The following is an 18894-nucleotide window of genomic DNA, read 5'->3' on the forward strand; positions in this document are numbered from 1 at the left end:
AGTGAGAGCATATCTGGAATATAATCAGACTCATTTCTACCTGGTAATGTGTACCAGCCCTGGAACAGTTGAAGAGAGGATTAGCAGGAAAAGACATCGCTGAGGATTAACTGCTACAGTAAGAATTTGACTCATTTGTCCTCAGAGATACCAGGTATAGAAAAATGAAAAAATAGTCTGTTGAATAGATTGTTAAACCATTGCATCTTAAGCCCAGTTTACAAAAAAACTAACTGGTACTTTTACTAGACATAAGAAAAAAAGTTAGAAGGCAATGTTTGTAATCAATGCTTTTGTGATGCCAGCTATCTGCAGGAGTTGCCTTTCTGGAGGACACTCCTTTGGAGATGACTTAGGTTTTCAACTGTGCATTGAAGTACACAGCTCTAGTTGCACGAAACAAGAGGTTCATTATGTGATGACAAGGACAAAGAAGCCACATATCTTACAAAAACAATTTCTTGCAAGTGTGAAGTCTAAAGATGTCCCCCAGATGGAGACATCCCACAATGTGGTGAGAGCATGGAGGAACAGAGCTTGCAATGTGCAAATGCAGCAGCTCTCTTCTAGGCCCAGGGCAGGTACTGGGGGACTGCTTCAATCTGCTTAAAGGAAGGAGAGGCAGGTTTGCCTCAATCCACAACTGCAGAAAAGAACCAGGCTCTAAACATACCTGAAAGGGATGAGAAAATCTGGAAATCAGAAGAGTAGGAGAATGCCAGAATAATTACAAGAAGCACAGGAAAGGGGTTACCACCACCATGGGTCCAGCGCTGGCTTATAGAGTGTGATGGGGGAGATCCGCGCGGGTGCAGTGGGTCTCTCTCCGATGAAGTCTCTCCGAGAGCAGTCCAGTGAGCCAGCGAGGGAGCAGCGCCACAGCAGCAGGACCAGAGCGGGATGGGGAGCATGGGCAGCCTCATTGGAGCAGCCAGGACAGCGAAGGACAGCACAGACAGCAAAGATTCCAGCACTGTGGCGATTTTTGCAGCGCAGCCCCCAGTGACAGCTTAGGCGTTTGCTTTTAGAGGGTTTTGAGAGAGGCAATTGTCACATCCACTTCACAAAGTTCATTGGCTGGCTCCTTGGTGTATCAAAAAGTTTGCTGCTTGCTCGCTTAATGTATCAAAAGTTTGCTGCTCACTGCTCTGATGTATCAAAAGTCAGCTGCTTGCTTGATGTATCAATTAAAAGCTCTATGAATAACTTTCAACAGGATGACTAATTTTCTAAAATAAAGCAGTTTCTAAAGTTTTTTTTTTTTAAGGTAACTTAATACTTTAATTTTCAAACCTTAATCTTCGAAGAGGTAATGGAGAAACATTCCTTACATTTTACTTGTTCACTACAGGGACCCTCAGCAAGCGACCAGAGGAGCAGCCATAGCAGGCCTGCAAGATCTCTGTGCATAAATGTCCCTGGTTTTCATGCCTGGAGAGTGAGCAGCTCCAAGAGGTCTGTTCTATCCATCCTTCCTCCCAGGTAAGACGCTCTGATTGGATATTACGTTTGCTCTTGGTGTGGGGACCCAGATTTCTCCCCATCCACTGCTTCCCATGTAGAACCAAAGGAACTAGCACAGAATACAGGAACAAGTACAGTGATGCTGGTGCATGGAGTGAGTTACAGACCTTTTTGTTACCTAGGCAGCATTTGAAAGATGCCAAAGGAATCTAAGTTCTGCACTCACACTGTGCAGATACAAGGATTTTGCCTGGCACAAAGGACTGGGAAAGGCATAAGTTATCAAGGTATAACAAACAAATTACAGAATGACTGTGTTTTCACATGTTAAACATGAGTTTTGTATCACCCTGGATAAATTATTCCTCTGTGAAAGCAAGTCCTCAGATAGCCTTTACCCTCAGATAACCTAGCAATTACACAAGGGAATGTACACCGACTTTTATCAGCTGGATTTGGGAATGAAATGCAGGCAGCCAAGTCCAGAGACTGCTGCTATGGCAGCTTTCCTCTCCCTCCTCATGCTGTCGCTCTGGCTCTGTTCTCCACATGCCTGCATCCACTGCAGGAGCTGGGAAGGCTGCAGGGCGCTGAGACACTGGGATCCCTGGAAGTGAGGGAGCCTGAAACAGGACAAGCAGTGGGGGAAAGATGGAGTGTGACTCTATGTGCAGGTGAAGTGCATCACGTTAGATAACACACCAGAATTTTACTCCGGATGCCCCTCCCTTTGTGAGGGACCTCATGGGGTGCCTTACAGTTCCCACCAGAGTCCTTACAGTGCAACCAAATCATGCAAACATGGTGTGAATTAGGCCATGTTGGGCATCGAAATAGAAAAATATTGAGGGGCTTGAGGAAAACCTTTTTTTTTTACTTTTACTGAGAGACTCATGACAGCAGCATTGTTCAGGAGCGGGTTGCTGTGCACAGGCTGTGAGTAACACAGGCCAAAAGCCCCTTTTCTGAACCCAGGAAGAATACACTGCAGGACCAGAATGACCTTGCACCCGTATTCCTGGGCAACAGGTTTGCTTATAAAATCTGCATCAGAGACTTCCGTGCAATTAGGCCATTCAATCTTTGATCATTTTTCCGTTCCATAAGGTACAGAGAATATTTACATTCAACGTGCAGGTTCTTTCTTCAATTCCTTGACAGCAGACCGCTCTAATTATGTGTGTGCTGACAGGACTACAGAGAGCTCCCATGTGACCGTGGTGGAAGGGAAGAAAGCTTATCATCAGGTGACAGAAGAATGCCCTTATTGTTAGCTCCAATACTTACAAATAAACCTTCCCAGGGTGTCACATACCGGTATAAATACACCACCCCTGCGGCACTGAGCTAATATGTTAATAGAGCAGGAACTGAGGAAGGGCTGTACCTGAACTGCTTCCTCCAGGACAAGCACCTCAAGATTTGGCATGGATTACTGTATGAACTGTGGCCCACAATGCAAAGTATATCAATTATTACAATGTTTGCTAATATGGTCACAGGAGGATCCGTAACTCTCCTTGTGTCCCAGTCTTCCCTCCGGCTGCAGTTCCCAGTTCTACTGTGGTAGCTCCTAAGAGTCCTCAGCCCCACGGCAGGGCCTGGTTGTGCTAAGTGCTGTGCAAACACTGCGGCACAAAATGGATTCTGCTCTGAAAAGACGAGCTCACTTCCCTGACAGACACTGCAATAAGTTCAAGGAATAACTCCAGCTTTACTGCAGCACAAGTTAACAGAATTAGATCCCCCGAGCCTAAATTTGCATGGGAGAAAATAGAAGTATTTGTTAGATTGTGACTTCTCATCCCAGGGCACAGGGGGGAGAATTTTCATCAAGCCATCTCCTGCATGTCAGGAAATAACCTGAAATTTTACTCCTTACTGTACTTCAGCAAGCCAGCCGCTCCACGGATCAATACATTCTGCAGTGAAATAAGATATTATCTGCATTGTAGTCCAGAGAAAGCTAGCACAAAGCAAATAAGGAACTGGGGAGTGGCACAGGAGATCTTTACACCTGGTGGGAGGTCCAAGAAGCTGACAGCATGGGCATCCAGCCCGTGCAGGAAGGAGTGGTGTGCTCTGCAAGCAGGGAGGAGGATGGGATGGAGAAAGGTGCCCTGCTTGAGATGGAGCAAAGGTGGTTGAGTAGCCTCTGGCTGGGCTTTTGTACACCAAGGGATAGTAGCTTTCCAAAATTTGTATAATTCTGCTTGTTTCTGCATCATTACTGGTGTTAGTTATTTCTTGTAACTATATTAGACAGGGAAAACACGGCATTCAGGGTTCAGACATGAGCTCTGAGGCAGTGTACTGTGGTAGCTGTGTGATTTGAATCACTATCTCATCCAGGTATGTCCCTGATGCATTTCAAATTGAAGTGTGTGCAAATCATTGACCAGGGCAGTTGACCCATTCACAGCCAAAGCTGTAAGGGAGTTAATATGTAATAATTTTAAGACAAGGTGCTTTTTTGAGGCATTAATTGTTTTGCTGAGCACTGCAAATGTGATCTCTGATTCCTTCAGGAAACTCACAGCTTTCAATAGCTCATTTTTCACAGCAAGCACAAGTTTGGCATATAATTATTAACAAAAAGTAGCAATCTGCCCAAAACCTAACAGACAGTGAACTATGCTTCAAATGCCTTTTCATGGTTTGCCCTTTTTAGTTAATAGCATCTATCCCCATGACACACTGTATGCTAATCTGCCCTGATCTTGCAAACATTTATGTGCCAATAACTGCATCGAGCAAACCCCTTTTATCGAAATACACAGGTACTCACAGACTGGAAGCTTTGGGTTAATTCAAAGACTGATCCCAACATTTATACAATACATAAATATTAATACAGTTACTTTTAAAGCTGCTACTGACGGATTTTCACCTTAGAAAAGACATCTCATACCAGCTAACCAGTTATAGATAATACATTTGAAAATAGAGATGCTAAATAACACTTTTTGTTTTGCAACTTCTTCATTCCTCTTGAAAGAACATACTTGCTGAATTTTCTAGTGAATGTAGAGCAGAGCAATGCATAGAAATGTCACAGGAGCTCTGCCTTAGCTCTTATAATGATCCTTGATATTATTTCTGCACCTTCACCACAGATGCTAGTGAATATGTCTTCCTCAATCCCACTCTTCCCATTTCAGAAAAGTAATGTCCAGTTGATGGAAGAAATATATATTGCCTGATCAAGGTATTCCTGGACTCTTCCAAGTATGCGAGTGTAATCTGAGTTCTAAATGACTGCATGGTTTTATCATGAACCTGGCATTTGATGGCAATCACCTTATTTCCCCCTATCTAAAATGGGGCTGGCAGGCATTTGGTTATCTCACAGGATGAGCTGAAGTACAGGCACGAATGCTTGCCAAGCTCCTTGAGAACGTAATAGTTACTTTGCATCTTATTTCCTTTTTAAAAAGAGTAAAGTCAGGAAATGTTGCACGGCCATTCACACCAGATAAGCTATTGAATAGATGTATCTACTATAGTCATTAACCATGAAAATGCTTTCTTGTGTCTTAAGGAATCCTTAATTTTAAAGTGAAAAACACTTGCAGAAGTTTTCACCTTTGGCAATGCTATTGTGCACTGCTGTTTGTAGACTGACAGAACAAACCACCTCGATTACCCTGGAGATCCAGAGTGAGAAAGTCTCTTTCTCGCTCTTCATAGAAAACATTGGTCTACTGTATAAAACAAAACTTAAAAGAAATCCAAGCGCAGAAATTGAATTCTTAGGAGTTTTTATGCCTGACTGCTTGCTCTCTTGGGCTTTTTGTTTTGTGTTCTTCACAGGCTTTTATTTGGGGGCCTCTATTGCCACCACGAGCCGCATTTTGAGCACATACTTCAGAGCTGCTAGCAATGGCTGTGGAGGGCAACAGTCCGGCTTCTACTCGGGGAAACATTCAGAGTCTGCAGGGGGCTGGAAGGGCCCTTGAGAGGTGCCTCGCCTACGCTTCACCTTGCACGAATGTACTGCAATGCCGGTGCAGGCGCCGGGGTGTGTGAAGACACCGTGGTCCCTGAGCTCTGCCTGGCTGCCCGCCACTAGCACAGAGCAGGGTCCTGCAGCCCCTGTGCAAACCCGCCCCACTTATGGGAGATTTCTTTCTGCAGGGCTTGCTGCTGTTGCACCTCTCTGTCTTACACATCCTTGTCTGTGCTAATACCTACCCCAGGTCTGCAGATTATGTGTTAGAGAACATATTAACAGGAGCCAATAGAAGGGAGAGGCAACTAAACACAGAGCTTTTCCCACAATTCCTGTTGGAAGCAAGTGCAAATTACCATTTGTATCTTTTTACAAAGCATTTACCACTCTAAGGGTGATCAGAAAGTCCCGACCAGGTGACACACACACACCAGACAAGCTGTCACCAACAGAGCCGCTGGTTTTCTTAACAAGAATGAAAAACTCAAAAGCCTTGCGCCAACAAAACCACTTCCTTGCTGTAAGCTGCTTTGCATCCAAGTGGTACGAGAAAACTGCAGAACACAAAAGTGTACAAGCACAGCACGTCGTCAGTGCTGGCAGGCAGCGCATAGGTCCGGGATCCGTGATCGTTATCACATTCAGGCACATCTTCCTCAGAATAATTTGATCCAGGTCAGGCCTCGGCACACAACTGCAATTCTATGGCAACTGCAAATATACTTTATAGGAATTTCTACCACCTTTGTATTTTCACTCTGAGGACAGACAACTTCTAATCCAGTGCAAAGCCTGCAGGTACCTTTTTAACACATGGCTGTTTTCCTCAAACAAACACAAGCAGAGTGAGCTGATACCGGCCCGTGCTTTGCAGTATGCGGCCGTGGCAGTCACAGCATGTGTCAGGAGCTGTAAAGCTGGATTTACTGTCTCCTTGGACTGCTGCCATAAACATAACCTCACGCTCTGCCATGACTTCCTGGGCTTCCCCACCGCCTCGGCTTCAGATTTTAAACAGGAGACATTCATGGTTTGAATGTGGCTGACACAGGACAGTAAGATTTCACACCTTTTTGCTGGATACTTCTCTGATAACCTTCACCTCACCTGGCCAACCCCATTTAGGAGTTAAAATCTGCTGTTTTGATGGGACCTGTGCCATGAGCTTGCCACAGCGATCCATGCTTGTGCCCTGAAACACCCCTGCCAGATTCCTGAACCGTGGACCTGACCTGAGTATTTTTCACCTTTTCATTGATTAGCTATCATGAGGAGGGAAAAGCACAATTGATGAACCTCTCTGTTCTCGGCATATGCAGTACCCATAGAAAACCTATCATTTTCAGGCTTATTATTTATTTTCTGCTTTTATTGTCTCTCTGAAGCAATGCTACTTCCTAATTAAGTGCATCAAAACCACAATACAGCAATCCAAAGTATTTTTCTATTTTATTTCCTCATAAAGGATTATGGTCGCAAGAATGACTGCCACTAAGCTGTTATAGCACTATTAGTAATACACACTTATAGTATAATAGTACCCAAGCCCTGTTGTTCAAGACCCTGGAAACCCACAGAAATTCATCAGCTGGTGTTCCAGAGCACTCCCAGAAATTGCTATTCACATTCTTCATGCTTTTCCTCAATTTGTGGCATCACATTTAATTTTTGATTGACAAACCCAGTACTGACATACTTTACTACAATTTGTGGTCCATATGCAATTTGGTTATTTGAAAAGCAACTCTCTCCATAATCACAGAATGGTATAATTCGCATCAGTATATCCATCCAAACATGTATTTGGACATACTTTAGTTCAGGCATGTACAATCTATGCAACAGTTTATAGGCCACAATATTTTTAATTGAAAAAAAAAAAAAAAAGTCCTTTATGCTTCTTATGACTTGGCACATGCCCCGCTTAATACGACAGCCAAAGACAGATAGGATGGAGCCATCCTATTTTCACATTACTGTTTGTATTGCAAATGCATCTGGTGAATGAGAAAGATTTTGGTTGCATACGAATTTTGCAGGCACTCACTAAAACTTTCAATTATATTTTGTGTCCCGTCTACAAAACACCATTTAGAAAAATTAGGGGAAACACGTCACAGTCTGGAGGTGGAGGGCAAGGCTGAGAGGGGCCATTGCTTATTCCAGCTGTGGGTGTGGGGGGGGCAGAGCCTGCCATTCCCTTCTTTATCTGAAGGCTGCAGCCTGGAGGGCATGGAGACACCAGCCCGGCTCAGAGCATCCCTGGCAGCAGAGCACCAAACAAGCTTCCCCAGTACCTTGCAATTTCTGGCTGTACTCTGTCCTGTCGGACTGACTCCTCCTCAAGTTGCCGTGGTCCCCGGCGGCGGGGGTGCTCTCCACCACGGGCTCCGTCCTCCTCCTCTGCCCCATGTACAGCTTGTTCCTTAGCAGGGTCAAATTCCTCTTCCTTCCCCCGGTGCCTTCCTTCCCCGCACAGTCCATGCTCGCCACGGACAGCCTTGCGTGCTGCTGCTGGTGGTGGTGGAGGGGGACCACCCTGCCCAGGTGACTTCCCTGCCCAGGTGAAGGCCGCTTGCTTTGGGCTTGGGTTCGCAGCAGGGCTCTCCAGGCTCCGCAGGGCCCCGGGCTCAGCCCTGCCACCTGTGCCGGAGCAGCTCCACCCCCGGGAAGCTGCCGCCCCGGGCAGCGTTTGCATTCACCTGCCCTGTGTGCAAGCGCGCCTGGCGGGGCCGCTTTCAGAGCCAGCCCCAAACCGCAGCCGTCCTCGGGCCCTCTCCCCGCTGCAGGGCACGCTGCTCACCCCGCCGCAGGGCCGGGGGTGCCGGCACAGAGGAGCGGGAATTGCCTCCTCCCGGCTCTGGCAGGGAGATGCCCGAAAGTGGCACAGCAGACCCCTTCCCTCTCTGCACTGCCGGGCAGGTGGAAGCAGAGAGCAAGGCCAATGGGAAGGGGAGGCCAGGCACCCGCTCTACCCTCACCCCGGCAGCCTGGTCAGGACCCCAGCTCCTTGCATATCAAGTTGCATCTGCCAGTCTCCTGACCCCACTGTGACGTGTAGCTTTTGGGCTGGAAACTCCGGATCTACAGGTTTGAAAGGCGACCGATCCCCCAGGACAATGAAGGAAAGGGTTGAGAAGGACATGAAAGCCCCTCCGGGAGGTAGGAAGCAGCATGGAGCTGATGCTTGTCTCAAACCAGGCTCTGTCCTGCTCTACACTGTGCACAGAGGGGCCAAAGCCAAGGCGAAAGCCTGCCAAGGACCTGTGAAGGATACCACAGCTAACCCCCATGCTATGATAGCCAGGGGAGTGGACACCAAAACACCTGTTCATAATACCTTTGGATTAGCCCCTGGAAGAGATCTTATTATCCTGTCTGTTATCAGTGGCCTCTGGCACACATGTACTGTCTAGTGATCCTCCGTAGCGCCAGTCTAATCAAGCTCATGTCAAAACAGCAGGAGTTGCTGGCATCTAAGCTTGGACCGGACTTATCCTGGGAAGAGCCCCAACAGCCATCAGTAGCAATCACTGCTGCTGCTGTGATACCCAACCCTGCAGCCCTCGCTGCTGTAGGAAGTGCCTGGTGGGAGCCCCGTGGTGCAGCCTAATCGGTGTCAGTCTAACGCACAATTATTGCCACAGCATCTGCCAGGGGACACAACGAATGTCCCTCTGACAGAGGCTGGCAGAGCGCGTTTGGCTTTAGCGCTGCCACGCTATGTCCCTGAAGGATTGTCTAGGAAAAAACAAGCTGGGATGAGACGTAGTAGTGTAACCTCATTTCCAAGTGTTGTTTTTCTTTACAAAACGGGTCCTTTAATGCAATCTCCTCATCAAAGCCCTTCATTTCTACCCAGTAGTGAAAATAAGAGGTTATGAAACTGTTTAGCAATAAAGTACGTCAAATTGCAGCACCATGCCAGTGCTGCACAAAGTGTCCAGCCCAAACACAGCCTGGCAGAGGAATAAAGTGGTGAGGGGAATACTGGGAAGACTTTGTGCTCACACAGAGAAGTCACATATTACATAGGCAATTCATGTGTTACGTCCTGCCTCCTCTTTGATATTTCCTAAGAAACTCTTTATTCTGCAAGTCAGACCACAAAACTTCCTTGAAAGGCAAAGCAGTGGTGACAGCAGGGAGAGGCGTAGGCAGGGACAGACTGGTGACACACTTGTGACAAGCATCAAAGCTCTAGCAACAAGTAGTACACAGACTAAAGTGGGAGTTAGGAAAATCAATCAGACAATTTCCTTACACTGGGGACTTTGGGAGGAGCTTTTATTTGAAGCAATAGCTTGGTATTCATCGAGGGTGGGAAAACTGGTTTAAACAGTCACCACCCTGACTACCTCCCTTCTCCAGATGAATCTGTTCCCATTATTGCTGCAGGGTGTAAACACACGCATTTGAGATGAGATGGAGGAACTGATCTGGCAGAAAACTCCTTCCCTCGCCCCTTTTCCCTGGGCTATTTTCCATCTGGATTTGTGTTTCTGATTAGTTCCTCAACCAGCAAAGGAAGCAGTAGTGGCAGCACGAAGCAGGGGATGACGCGGGGCACACATGAGCAGCTGTGGGTAGGGCTGATGGCTGTTTAGGCCAGAATTACCCAGAGAAGGTATCTCTCCCCACCAGGATTTCAGTGCCATGCTTCTCAGAAAACAGAGACCCATCATTTTAGATTAGATTTCCTTATATTTATTTAAATTAAAAAGGTTTGGGGGGAGAACCGGGGAATACATCTTGGCCAGGGGAAGGTGGAAGAACAAACTTAATAGAATTATTGGCATTTTAAGTTCTAGCACATGTGCAGAGTTACAGCCAAGATAGGATACGCTAAAGTTTGCTCAGGTGTTTATTACGACAGCAATCTCCCCACATGCAAAAGTTGTCTTCCTCTTCCTCTTCAACTCAGTCACAAGGGGTAAAAAAGTATGTGTTCATTTAGCAACAAAATTGTTATGGAGAAAGCCAGCTGTAGTTGCTGCTGCTGTTGTACTTGGAATGGTTTATGTGACTTTAGCCAGCAGCATTATTTTGGAGAAAGCCAGGAGCCCAAAGCAGGCCTACACCACAGTTTAGAATGTAGATGAGAACTTATTGCAACCTAAAATATCTCCTCTGTGCCACCCAACATAGGAAAGGCTGAAAATACCATAGCTTCTGCGATACTCCAAATGGGGGGGACATGTTCAGTACTGGCTGTTTCCCCATCCCCTTTGGAGGGAGGGAGATTTGAGAGACAACCAGGTTTATCCATCATCACATTAAATCCCACCATGGATTTACACCAGTGGGCTATGCCTGTGCAATCAGCAGAGGGATTACATAAAAACAATCAGATGTGCATTTGAGCAAGACCTCCTATAAACCTTTATTACTATTTGCTGATCTTTACTGACTATAAAAAAATGCCACAGAAAGCACAGGTCTGTGTGAAGCATTCATGCCACTCACAACACAGAACTGTGTGTGAAGCATTCATGCCACTCACAACAGTATGAGGAACACTCTCTCAATTTCAAATTATTCCTGCTCTCTTCTGGCCCCATTAGCAACTGACGGGAAAACAGTACCAAAGTCACTAATCCATAAGACAAGAGGAATATACGGTATCTAAGTGGACAAGATGCTCTTTTTACAATGAATGTGGAAATCTCTTTTACTACTCTGTTATGCTCAGTTCTACAGAGCAAACTGGAATCCAGTTGATGCAAACACTCACAGGAGTTACTTGTACAGAAGCCACCCTGCTTAAGAAACAGAACAGGTGCTGGTGTCAACACAGAAAATATTGGCATTGTGTTCCCCAGCAACTGTATTGGCCACACACAAGAGCTGATTGTTGTATGGTCAATGCCAACCTTTATCTCAGTCCTGAGCTACAAATGAACCAGAAGCGCCATAAAGACTGATGGCCATTAAGTAAGCAAACAGTTATTTGTTTTCTTGTCATACCTCACAGCTGTTACAGAAGATTTCTTTATAACTCAGGATCCTAGAAATTATACAAAAAATACCGGTGTGGGTTGACCACCATGCCTGTTCCCATTTGGGTGGATGCACAGACCACTGCTGGAGTCCTGTGGCAATGGCATGGGATTGGCATTTCCACGTTTGCTCACTGCAGTGGCTGGCACAGACACCAAGGAAAATAAAGTCTCAGTCTGCAGGTGCAGAGTGACTTCGCCAGTCTCACCTATGTAAAAAGATCAGATTTGACAGTCAGTGGAGAAGCAGAACGGTACCGTGGTACTGCTGCAGAAAGCTGTCCTGCCTTTCCCACAGGTGGAGCATGACAGCAAAGAGTGCAGATGTCTCTGTAGCTCCCCATCTCCATACAGAGAAGCCTCAGTGCAAATAAAAGCAAGCCTGCACCTTGTCACTCAGCCTGTATGCACGTGTCATAGCGAAGACATCTTCTGAGGGACAAAACGTGGAGGCTTTGATAAGAACAATCCTGTGTAAGGCCCATCGAGGACTTTGAGCACAGGAAAGTGGCTGGTATGTACACTCTACCTGTTTGCAACAGTACTGGTAAGATAAGAACAGTGTGACAGGTGAGGAAAAAAGCAATAAAAAGATAAGGCTTAGGGACAGGTAAAAATGGAGTCTACACGCTGATTTTTCACAATGAATGAATCAAAATTACTTTGAAATATACATAGAAAAAAACTTCAAACACCCTTCAATAGTACAAAAAGAGAAAAAAGCCTGTCTTGTAGGTGAAAAGTTATTTAGTGTGGCAGTCTCACCTTCACTCCTACTGTTGATCTTGCCAGACTGGTGATTCCTGTAGAGAAACAGGTCTTTAGAAGTAAGTGCACAGTGATAATTTCTTTTAGCCCTGTCTACAGTGTTTTTTGTCTAAATATTTGCAGGAAAAATTCATAAAGTACATGCCCACTAGGGCTCAGGCTAGGCTGTGGATATTTCTAAGAAGGGATGGCTCAACCTTTCACGATATGCAATCCATCTCCTCTGACTGCTGTGATGCTTTCTTACTCCAAACAAAGCCTCTGCTCCAGTTTACACACAAAAAAAGGCTGACGTATTTTCTGCCTACAGAGGGGGACCCATCTCTCAAATTGAAATATCTGCCAGAGAGGAGAAGGGATGCTGAGAAAAGGGTCAGCAGGGCTTGAATTGTCCTCACAGAGCTGTGGATCTGTCACTATCCAGCCAGGGCTTTGTGTAGGTCGGATAGGCTTGGAGCTGGGCCAGCTCCCAAAGGGGGACATCTAAGGGCAGTGATGCTTTGAAAGGGCTGGGAGGTGAGAAGGAGAGAGAACTTGCCAGGAAACTGAGCAGCCCTTTGATTTCTTCAGTGTTGCAGCCGTGTAATTTTCTGAGGAAAATAACCTGACTCTGTTGATCAAGTAGATGGCACTGTGATATCAAAGCTAATGAGGAAAGACAAGCAAGAGAGCGAGGCATAGGTAAAAGAACAGAAAGATGATTCTTCATTATTGGTGTGTTTCAATGTAAAATAAGAGGGCACAGAAATTACCAAGATGAAATATTTTCTGTGGAATTCTTTGAGAACCTTATGTCTGGCAATTCACAAATCAAGAGAGGAATGGAACCTAAAAATGGACTATCATGAGCAACTGGAAAGATTTTCCTTCCAGGTCACCATTTTGAATCATTATAGATTTGCAGCTTTACACTAGATTTTCATATTTCCAGACAGTATTTTTACAGCTGAATGGAGCCTTTTTTTATTTTTCTCTATGTTCCTGTTTGTGCACATTTGTCAAAGAATGAACCAGAGAGAATACTATTTGGTGATTTTTGTTTTGTGACGGGGGAGTTGCCTTGGAGTAACAAAGATAAGAGTCTTAAAAAGCTTCAGTTCATACTCACAAACAAGTTTAATGGGAGTTGGGGTAGGCTGAAAATCCTTCGTTCACAGAGCTTAAAATTAACTCAGTACAGATTCCTCGGAGGGAAGAAATGGACATATCTGACAAAACTAGACTCAGTCATGGTGTCCTGGCCTCTTGATAGGCAAATCACTTTCTAGGCAGAGGTCCAGAGAAATTAAGTCTGGCAAGAGAATCCTAACACACTTCACAGGGGAGCCTAACAAAAAGCATGGTTAAAAAGAAACAAACAGCTTAGACAAAACAGCTCAGACAAACAATTTATACAGGGAGAAACAGGGTGCAAACTTAAAATCTTCCTAACAGTAAGGAGTATTATGACTAAATCCAAATTTTGTATAAAGACAGATCAGTCTCTTTAAAGCAACTGGGTTACTGAAGTGAGTTCACTGCTACAAAACAAGGGTTCACACTCTGACCCAAGGTCTTCGGGATAGAAGCCTCTGTTCTTATTCCCATTGAGATGGAAAGTAATGGAACCTGACAAACCTAGTTCTAGTTACTGAAATACACTGAAATATACCGAAATTATTCCTTTCATTTAGATGACACAGTCTTTCATTGCCATTAGGCATCCACCAGTAAGCAATACACAAATCCGTATGTGAGCTGGCTGCTTGTAGACATCCTCTCTAGATATCCTCTGCCAAATCCAGCTGTGCCAATGAAAGAGGCCACCGACTCCAGTGATTTGTCATCCTTCTCCTGCTGAGGACTGTCAGTGCAAAGATCTGCAGGAGCTGTTCATGGCCCTTAACTCGCTTTGGCTGAAAAGCAATCTGAATAACTTAGCCTGAAGTCCCTAAGCTGCCTCAGGTAGCCTTACGTGGCTTGATGTGCCCCAGGGAGCACTGGTTCCAGCTGATCCATTGGCAGGTGGGGGAGATGGTGTTGGCTGAAGGAGTGAGTGTTCGCCAGCAGGCCCAGGGAGTGACCTGTTCCACCGAGGTGGCTGGGCAGGGAGGGAGCCTGGCTGTGACTTTTGCACACAGGTAGCAGCAAAACCGAAGGCTGGCAGGAATTGATTCCTTCAGATTAACGGTCTTATAAGCCATGGAGATAGAACTTCTATTACAGCAAAATTTAATGATAATGATGCGATCACCAGCCAAGAGCAAACGCACTGAAATAGCACGTAGTCGTACTAATGAAATTCTTCAAAGCTTTATTAGGTGAAAAGATGAAAATTATTTTCCTTCAGGAGGATGGGTTTCCTTAAATTATAATATAGATAATATTTTCTGCATTTAATTTGCACAGCGTTTTAATGGGCAAAACATTAATTTTTAAATATTTATGTGTGTATCTAAAAATTTATCTAAAATCCATGTAAGTGTACACTGCAGAGTACAAACTTTAAAAATAAGGACGTCCTTCAGGCTTAGATGGTTATATTGCTCTGAGCTTTTGCTATACTCCAGTGGCATTTTCCTGGAATGAGATTCACCCCTGTGCAGAGGGCAAGCATAAAACCTAAGCACCATGTAAGTTCTACTTAAGTCTTAAGGACCTGGCTCTAATTCCATTGAAATAAATAGCAATATTTTCATTGTTTTTCAGCGGGAGCTGTTACAAGGTCGATGAACGGGATCAGTCCTATAAATGCTTTTTGCTGGCCCAGTTGGAATGATATGCAAGGAGCTAGATGCAAAATGCTTGGGAATGAATGTGAAAAAATCTCTTGGCAGTAAAAGACTTGGTAATTCTGGAGAATTTGCTCAAGGTAAATACTGGAACCAAAACATTGATTTGAAGGATGGTAGGTAAATTTATTCTAACCAGGGAGCTGGTCTTAATCAAATATTACTTGAGGAGTATTGGCATACTTCAGCTGTATTCTGTGTAATATAATGAACAATACTGGAAAATACAATCAAACATATTTAAAGCGTTATTATTTCTGCAGTACTAGGATAATTTTGGATACCTTGGAGTACTAAAACATCATGTTCTCTGCTCTGGTAGCACTAGCAGGGTGTCAGTGTGGTTTTCTGCTGTATCATCTACCCTTGCTAGGTAATATGATGGCATTTATTTATGCATCTAAATAGCGCCTGCACAGAAACTCGTTTATATTTCATAAATTCAAAGTGCTTCACAGCTGATTTCCCATTACAGATGAGAGAGTGTTAGGTAAGACCATGTTCACAACACAAGGCAAAGGAGAACTCTGTGCTCAGACTTTGTGCATTTTACCAGGACTCCTGGACACTGCAGTGTTTTTCACTTTCCAGCTTGTGGAGGAAAATAAATATAAATTGGACTCCTACTAGAATAACTTCCACCCATCTGTCAGATTTGCAAGTGTAAAAATCCTGTGTGTATTCTCAATAAGTGATTTTCAAAGGCTCTGACCTTCCATAAATGAAATAAGATTCCTCAGAACTAAGCAGAGGTGGAATGTTAGGCCTATGGCACGTGTTTCCTTTTAACCTTGCCCATTTTGGAGCAGGCTAACTCAAAGAAACAAAGAAAGCACATAATGGATTTTATTATAATAGAAAAAAAAAGTTACATAGGTTTTTCTTTTTTTTTTTTTTTTTTTTTTTTTATTATTCCACATGAAAAACAGATTGCTTGCCTTCTACACAAACCTAAAAAAATTAGGACTACAGAAACCTGTTGGTTTCTGAGGGGAACCTAGAAGAAAGATGAAGAGGGACTTCTGTTCTGACAAAAGTTTGTAGCAATGGGACAAGGGGGAATGCCTTCAGACTGAAAGAGAGTAAGTCTAGGATTAGATATAACAAAGAAATTCTTTACTGTGAGAGAGACACTGGAACAGGTTGCCCTGAGAGGTTGTGGATGCCACATCCCTGGAAGTGTTCATTCCCAGGTTGGATGGAGCTCTGAGCAACCTGGTCTGGTAAAAGGTGTCCCTGTCCATGGCAGGGGGGAACTACATGATCTTTAAGGACCCTTCCCCCCAGGTCTATGACTCTATGAAGAATTTCACCCCTACATGTTCAGTTCAGGGGATTACCCCTGAAAACCTTGCATTTGGTGAACTCAGATACCAACTCCTCTGATGAAATATGAAGTACTATTTTGTAGCTTATGTAGAAGTGGGCAATGACCCTGCAAAATTGCCTCTCTGTTCTCCTGGAGATGTCTATTGTCACAAATGCAGCAAGCAGCGGCACAAATCAGAGGAGACCATAGCTTCCCCCCCCCCAGAGGCTTCTTGTAATGGGAAATCCATGCACTAGAATACAGCTTCATCAAAGATCCAGAGCACCAACTGACATATTTCAGAAGAGTACATGGCGGAACAGTGTGAGGCCATCACGAAAATCTCCTGCTCTAGTGTAAGTTCAGGTGGGAATCCCTGTGGGCCAGTTTCCGCTCACTCCCTCGAGTCCTAGTGCTTGGCATCACCGAGAAGAGCCTGGCTCCATCCTCTTGGCACGTCCCTTTCCGGCAGTGCTGGTGGCCTGCGAGCACCTCAGCCTGGGCACACCTGGGCTACCACCTGCGCCACCTTCCCTGGCTCCCGCTGGGGTCACCTACTGCCCCACGGCGGGGCTGGCTTTCCTTACTATTCATTTCAAGCCCCCCCCGGAGGCTGCGCAGCCCCTCAGTCTCCCCGTTCCCCCGCGGCGCGGCCCTGGGCCCGGCCGGGGCCGCAGCAGGCGGGGCAGGGCCGGCGCGGCGCGGCGGCCGCAGGAAGGGGAGGGAAGGCGGCGCGCGGCCGCCGCCATCATGCGAGCGCCGCCGGGGCTGTCGCGGCTGCTGCTGGCGGCGCGGGGGTGGGGGCGCCTGGGCGCCATGTCCCGCTACAGCACGGAACAGCGGGGCCGGCCCAACTCGCCCGATTACCGCCTCTACTTTAGTAAGTAGCAGTCCCCGGACTCCATAAACCCCTTCCTTCCCCAGCCCGCGGGGCGCACGGAGGTGGCGGCGGCGGCTCCCCGCTCCCGCGGCGGCTCCTCGGGCTGGCTGAGGTATGGCCCCCGAGCCTTCCCACCGCTGCAGGGGGAGAGCAGTGTTTTTGTAGAGAGTGAGGGCGGATCCTGTGGGCATCTCGGCTTTTGGAGGGGATGCTGGGCCTGCTCAGCGCCGGCCCGGGCGTGCCCTTGCTCAGCCCCGGAGGACGCCGGGGGCGAAGCGCCGCCGTGGTGCCGTGTAGCGGCAGCCTGGCCGCGGGGGCCCGCGGCACCCCAGGGACAGCGTGAGAGGCTCTGGGGTGTGACAGCCCAGCCTGTCCCTTGTGAGCAGGGCAGCCCTCCCTCCCACCAGACACGTCACCGGGGCGGGAGGCTGGCATCCTAAACGTGGGGCTCCGGCCCCGAGCGGGGCCCGGCAAGCGGCAGTGCGAGGGAACGGGCAGTGCTCCAGGAGGCGTCTCAAGACCCAGCGAGAGCCGAGGAAGTGCCGTGTTCAGTATTACGCATTTGCGTTGTCTTGTTTGTGTGGCAGTTCTGTCGCAGTGGGTTTGTACGTTTCTGGTCCATTGACCTACAGTCAGCTCTGACGTCTGCTGGTGTGGGAGAGGCGGAGGCGGCGTGTGCCCGCTTGGCAGCACTGCCAGAGCTCCCTTGTGCTCATTCATGGGGCTGCCAGTGCAGGAGATCGTCTAGAGAAAGTCACTTTATTTGGTGGGAATAAACAGCCTACCACTAAATTTCGTTTTATTTGGGAGGAGCATCTGGGAGGTTTCCATGAATCGCACACCAACTCCATATACTCTTCTTTGCTGAGATGGTTAAAAGTCCGAAGCTGAGTGAAGTGCCTTGTCTGCCTTTACTATGAATAAGGGTGCTAGCAGAGGAGAAATTTCTTGGGATTTGAATTAGTGTTTGCACTCTTTTGATGTGATACTTGGACTTGAAAAACTTAATCATACACTCCAGTGAAATTAGTTTATTTTTTGAGTGGGGGCAAGGCTGAGGTAGAGATTGGGCACCCATTAAGTTAAGATCAATTTCTGCCGGTTTCAGGGTGTGATGTTTCATATTGAGGGCTTAGAGCAATGATCCCATCCCTCAATTACTCTTGATCAGAATTTGGCCTATTATGCTGGGGGATTTGTGGTTATGAAACTGTGTTTATTAGAAATGCAGTGCAATCACAGGGGCAACATTGCTAGAAGCCCAGATGAAATTCACTTACCACTGATGGAAATGAGGTTCCTTTGGGTTTTTTTTTTTAATTTGTTAATGGTTGTGTATGGCCAGGGAGCAGAAAAGAATGAAAGAATCTTCTCATCCTTATACAGCTTGTAGGTAGAAGAGAAGCACAGTGTTGAATTCTAAAGCAATAACTTTCATTCTAATGATTCCTGGTCAAAACACTCAAATTCCTTGTCTTCCATGTCGGTACATGCTTAAAATTGAACTTCAGGAAAAGTTTAACCAATGCACAATCATAGCATATATACATTTCTGTATTGTGTGATGTTTAGCAGCGCCAGCGCCTTATGCCATATCTTTAGGTTTGCAATGCTACTTCGTTTTGTCTTTCAGAGAATGCAGATGGTAAATATATTTCCCCATTCCATGACATTCCCTTGTTTGCTGGATCTAAAGAGGTATGTTTTTATGCCTTGAAACATGATTAATTTCAAAATGCTTATAGTTTTGT

General features: G+C 46.0%; 2 protein-coding genes across 3 annotated transcripts in view; one reads left to right on the top strand and one right to left on the bottom strand.

The window, feature by feature from the left end:
* Window positions 1-8182, bottom strand: part of ARHGEF38 (Rho guanine nucleotide exchange factor 38) — a 39381-nt gene extending 31199 nt beyond the window's left edge. The window contains exon 1 of the mRNA XM_038135079.1: window positions 7714-8182. Coding sequence (XP_037991007.1) covers window positions 7714-7900 — 187 coding nt within the window. The 5' untranslated portion in view covers window positions 7901-8182. The remainder of the gene's footprint in view (window positions 1-7713) is intronic.
* An 8604-nt stretch (window positions 8183-16786) lies between these two features.
* The window catches only part of PPA2 (inorganic pyrophosphatase 2), a 34951-nt gene continuing 32843 nt past the window's right edge, over window positions 16787-18894 (top strand). Inside the window, exons 1-2 of one of the 2 annotated variants that reach the window (XM_038135598.1) lie at window positions 16787-17143; window positions 18777-18841. In XM_038135598.1, the coding sequence (XP_037991526.1) occupies window positions 17014-17143; window positions 18777-18841 (195 nt within the window). In that variant the 5' untranslated portion in view covers window positions 16787-17013. The remainder of the gene's footprint in view (window positions 17144-18776; window positions 18842-18894) is intronic. The other variant, XM_038135596.1, reaches the window with a different exon arrangement.

This window comes from Motacilla alba, chromosome 4 (assembly GCF_015832195.1).
Source record: "Motacilla alba alba isolate MOTALB_02 chromosome 4, Motacilla_alba_V1.0_pri, whole genome shotgun sequence".
Classification (NCBI taxonomy): Eukaryota; Metazoa; Chordata; class Aves; order Passeriformes; family Motacillidae; genus Motacilla; species Motacilla alba.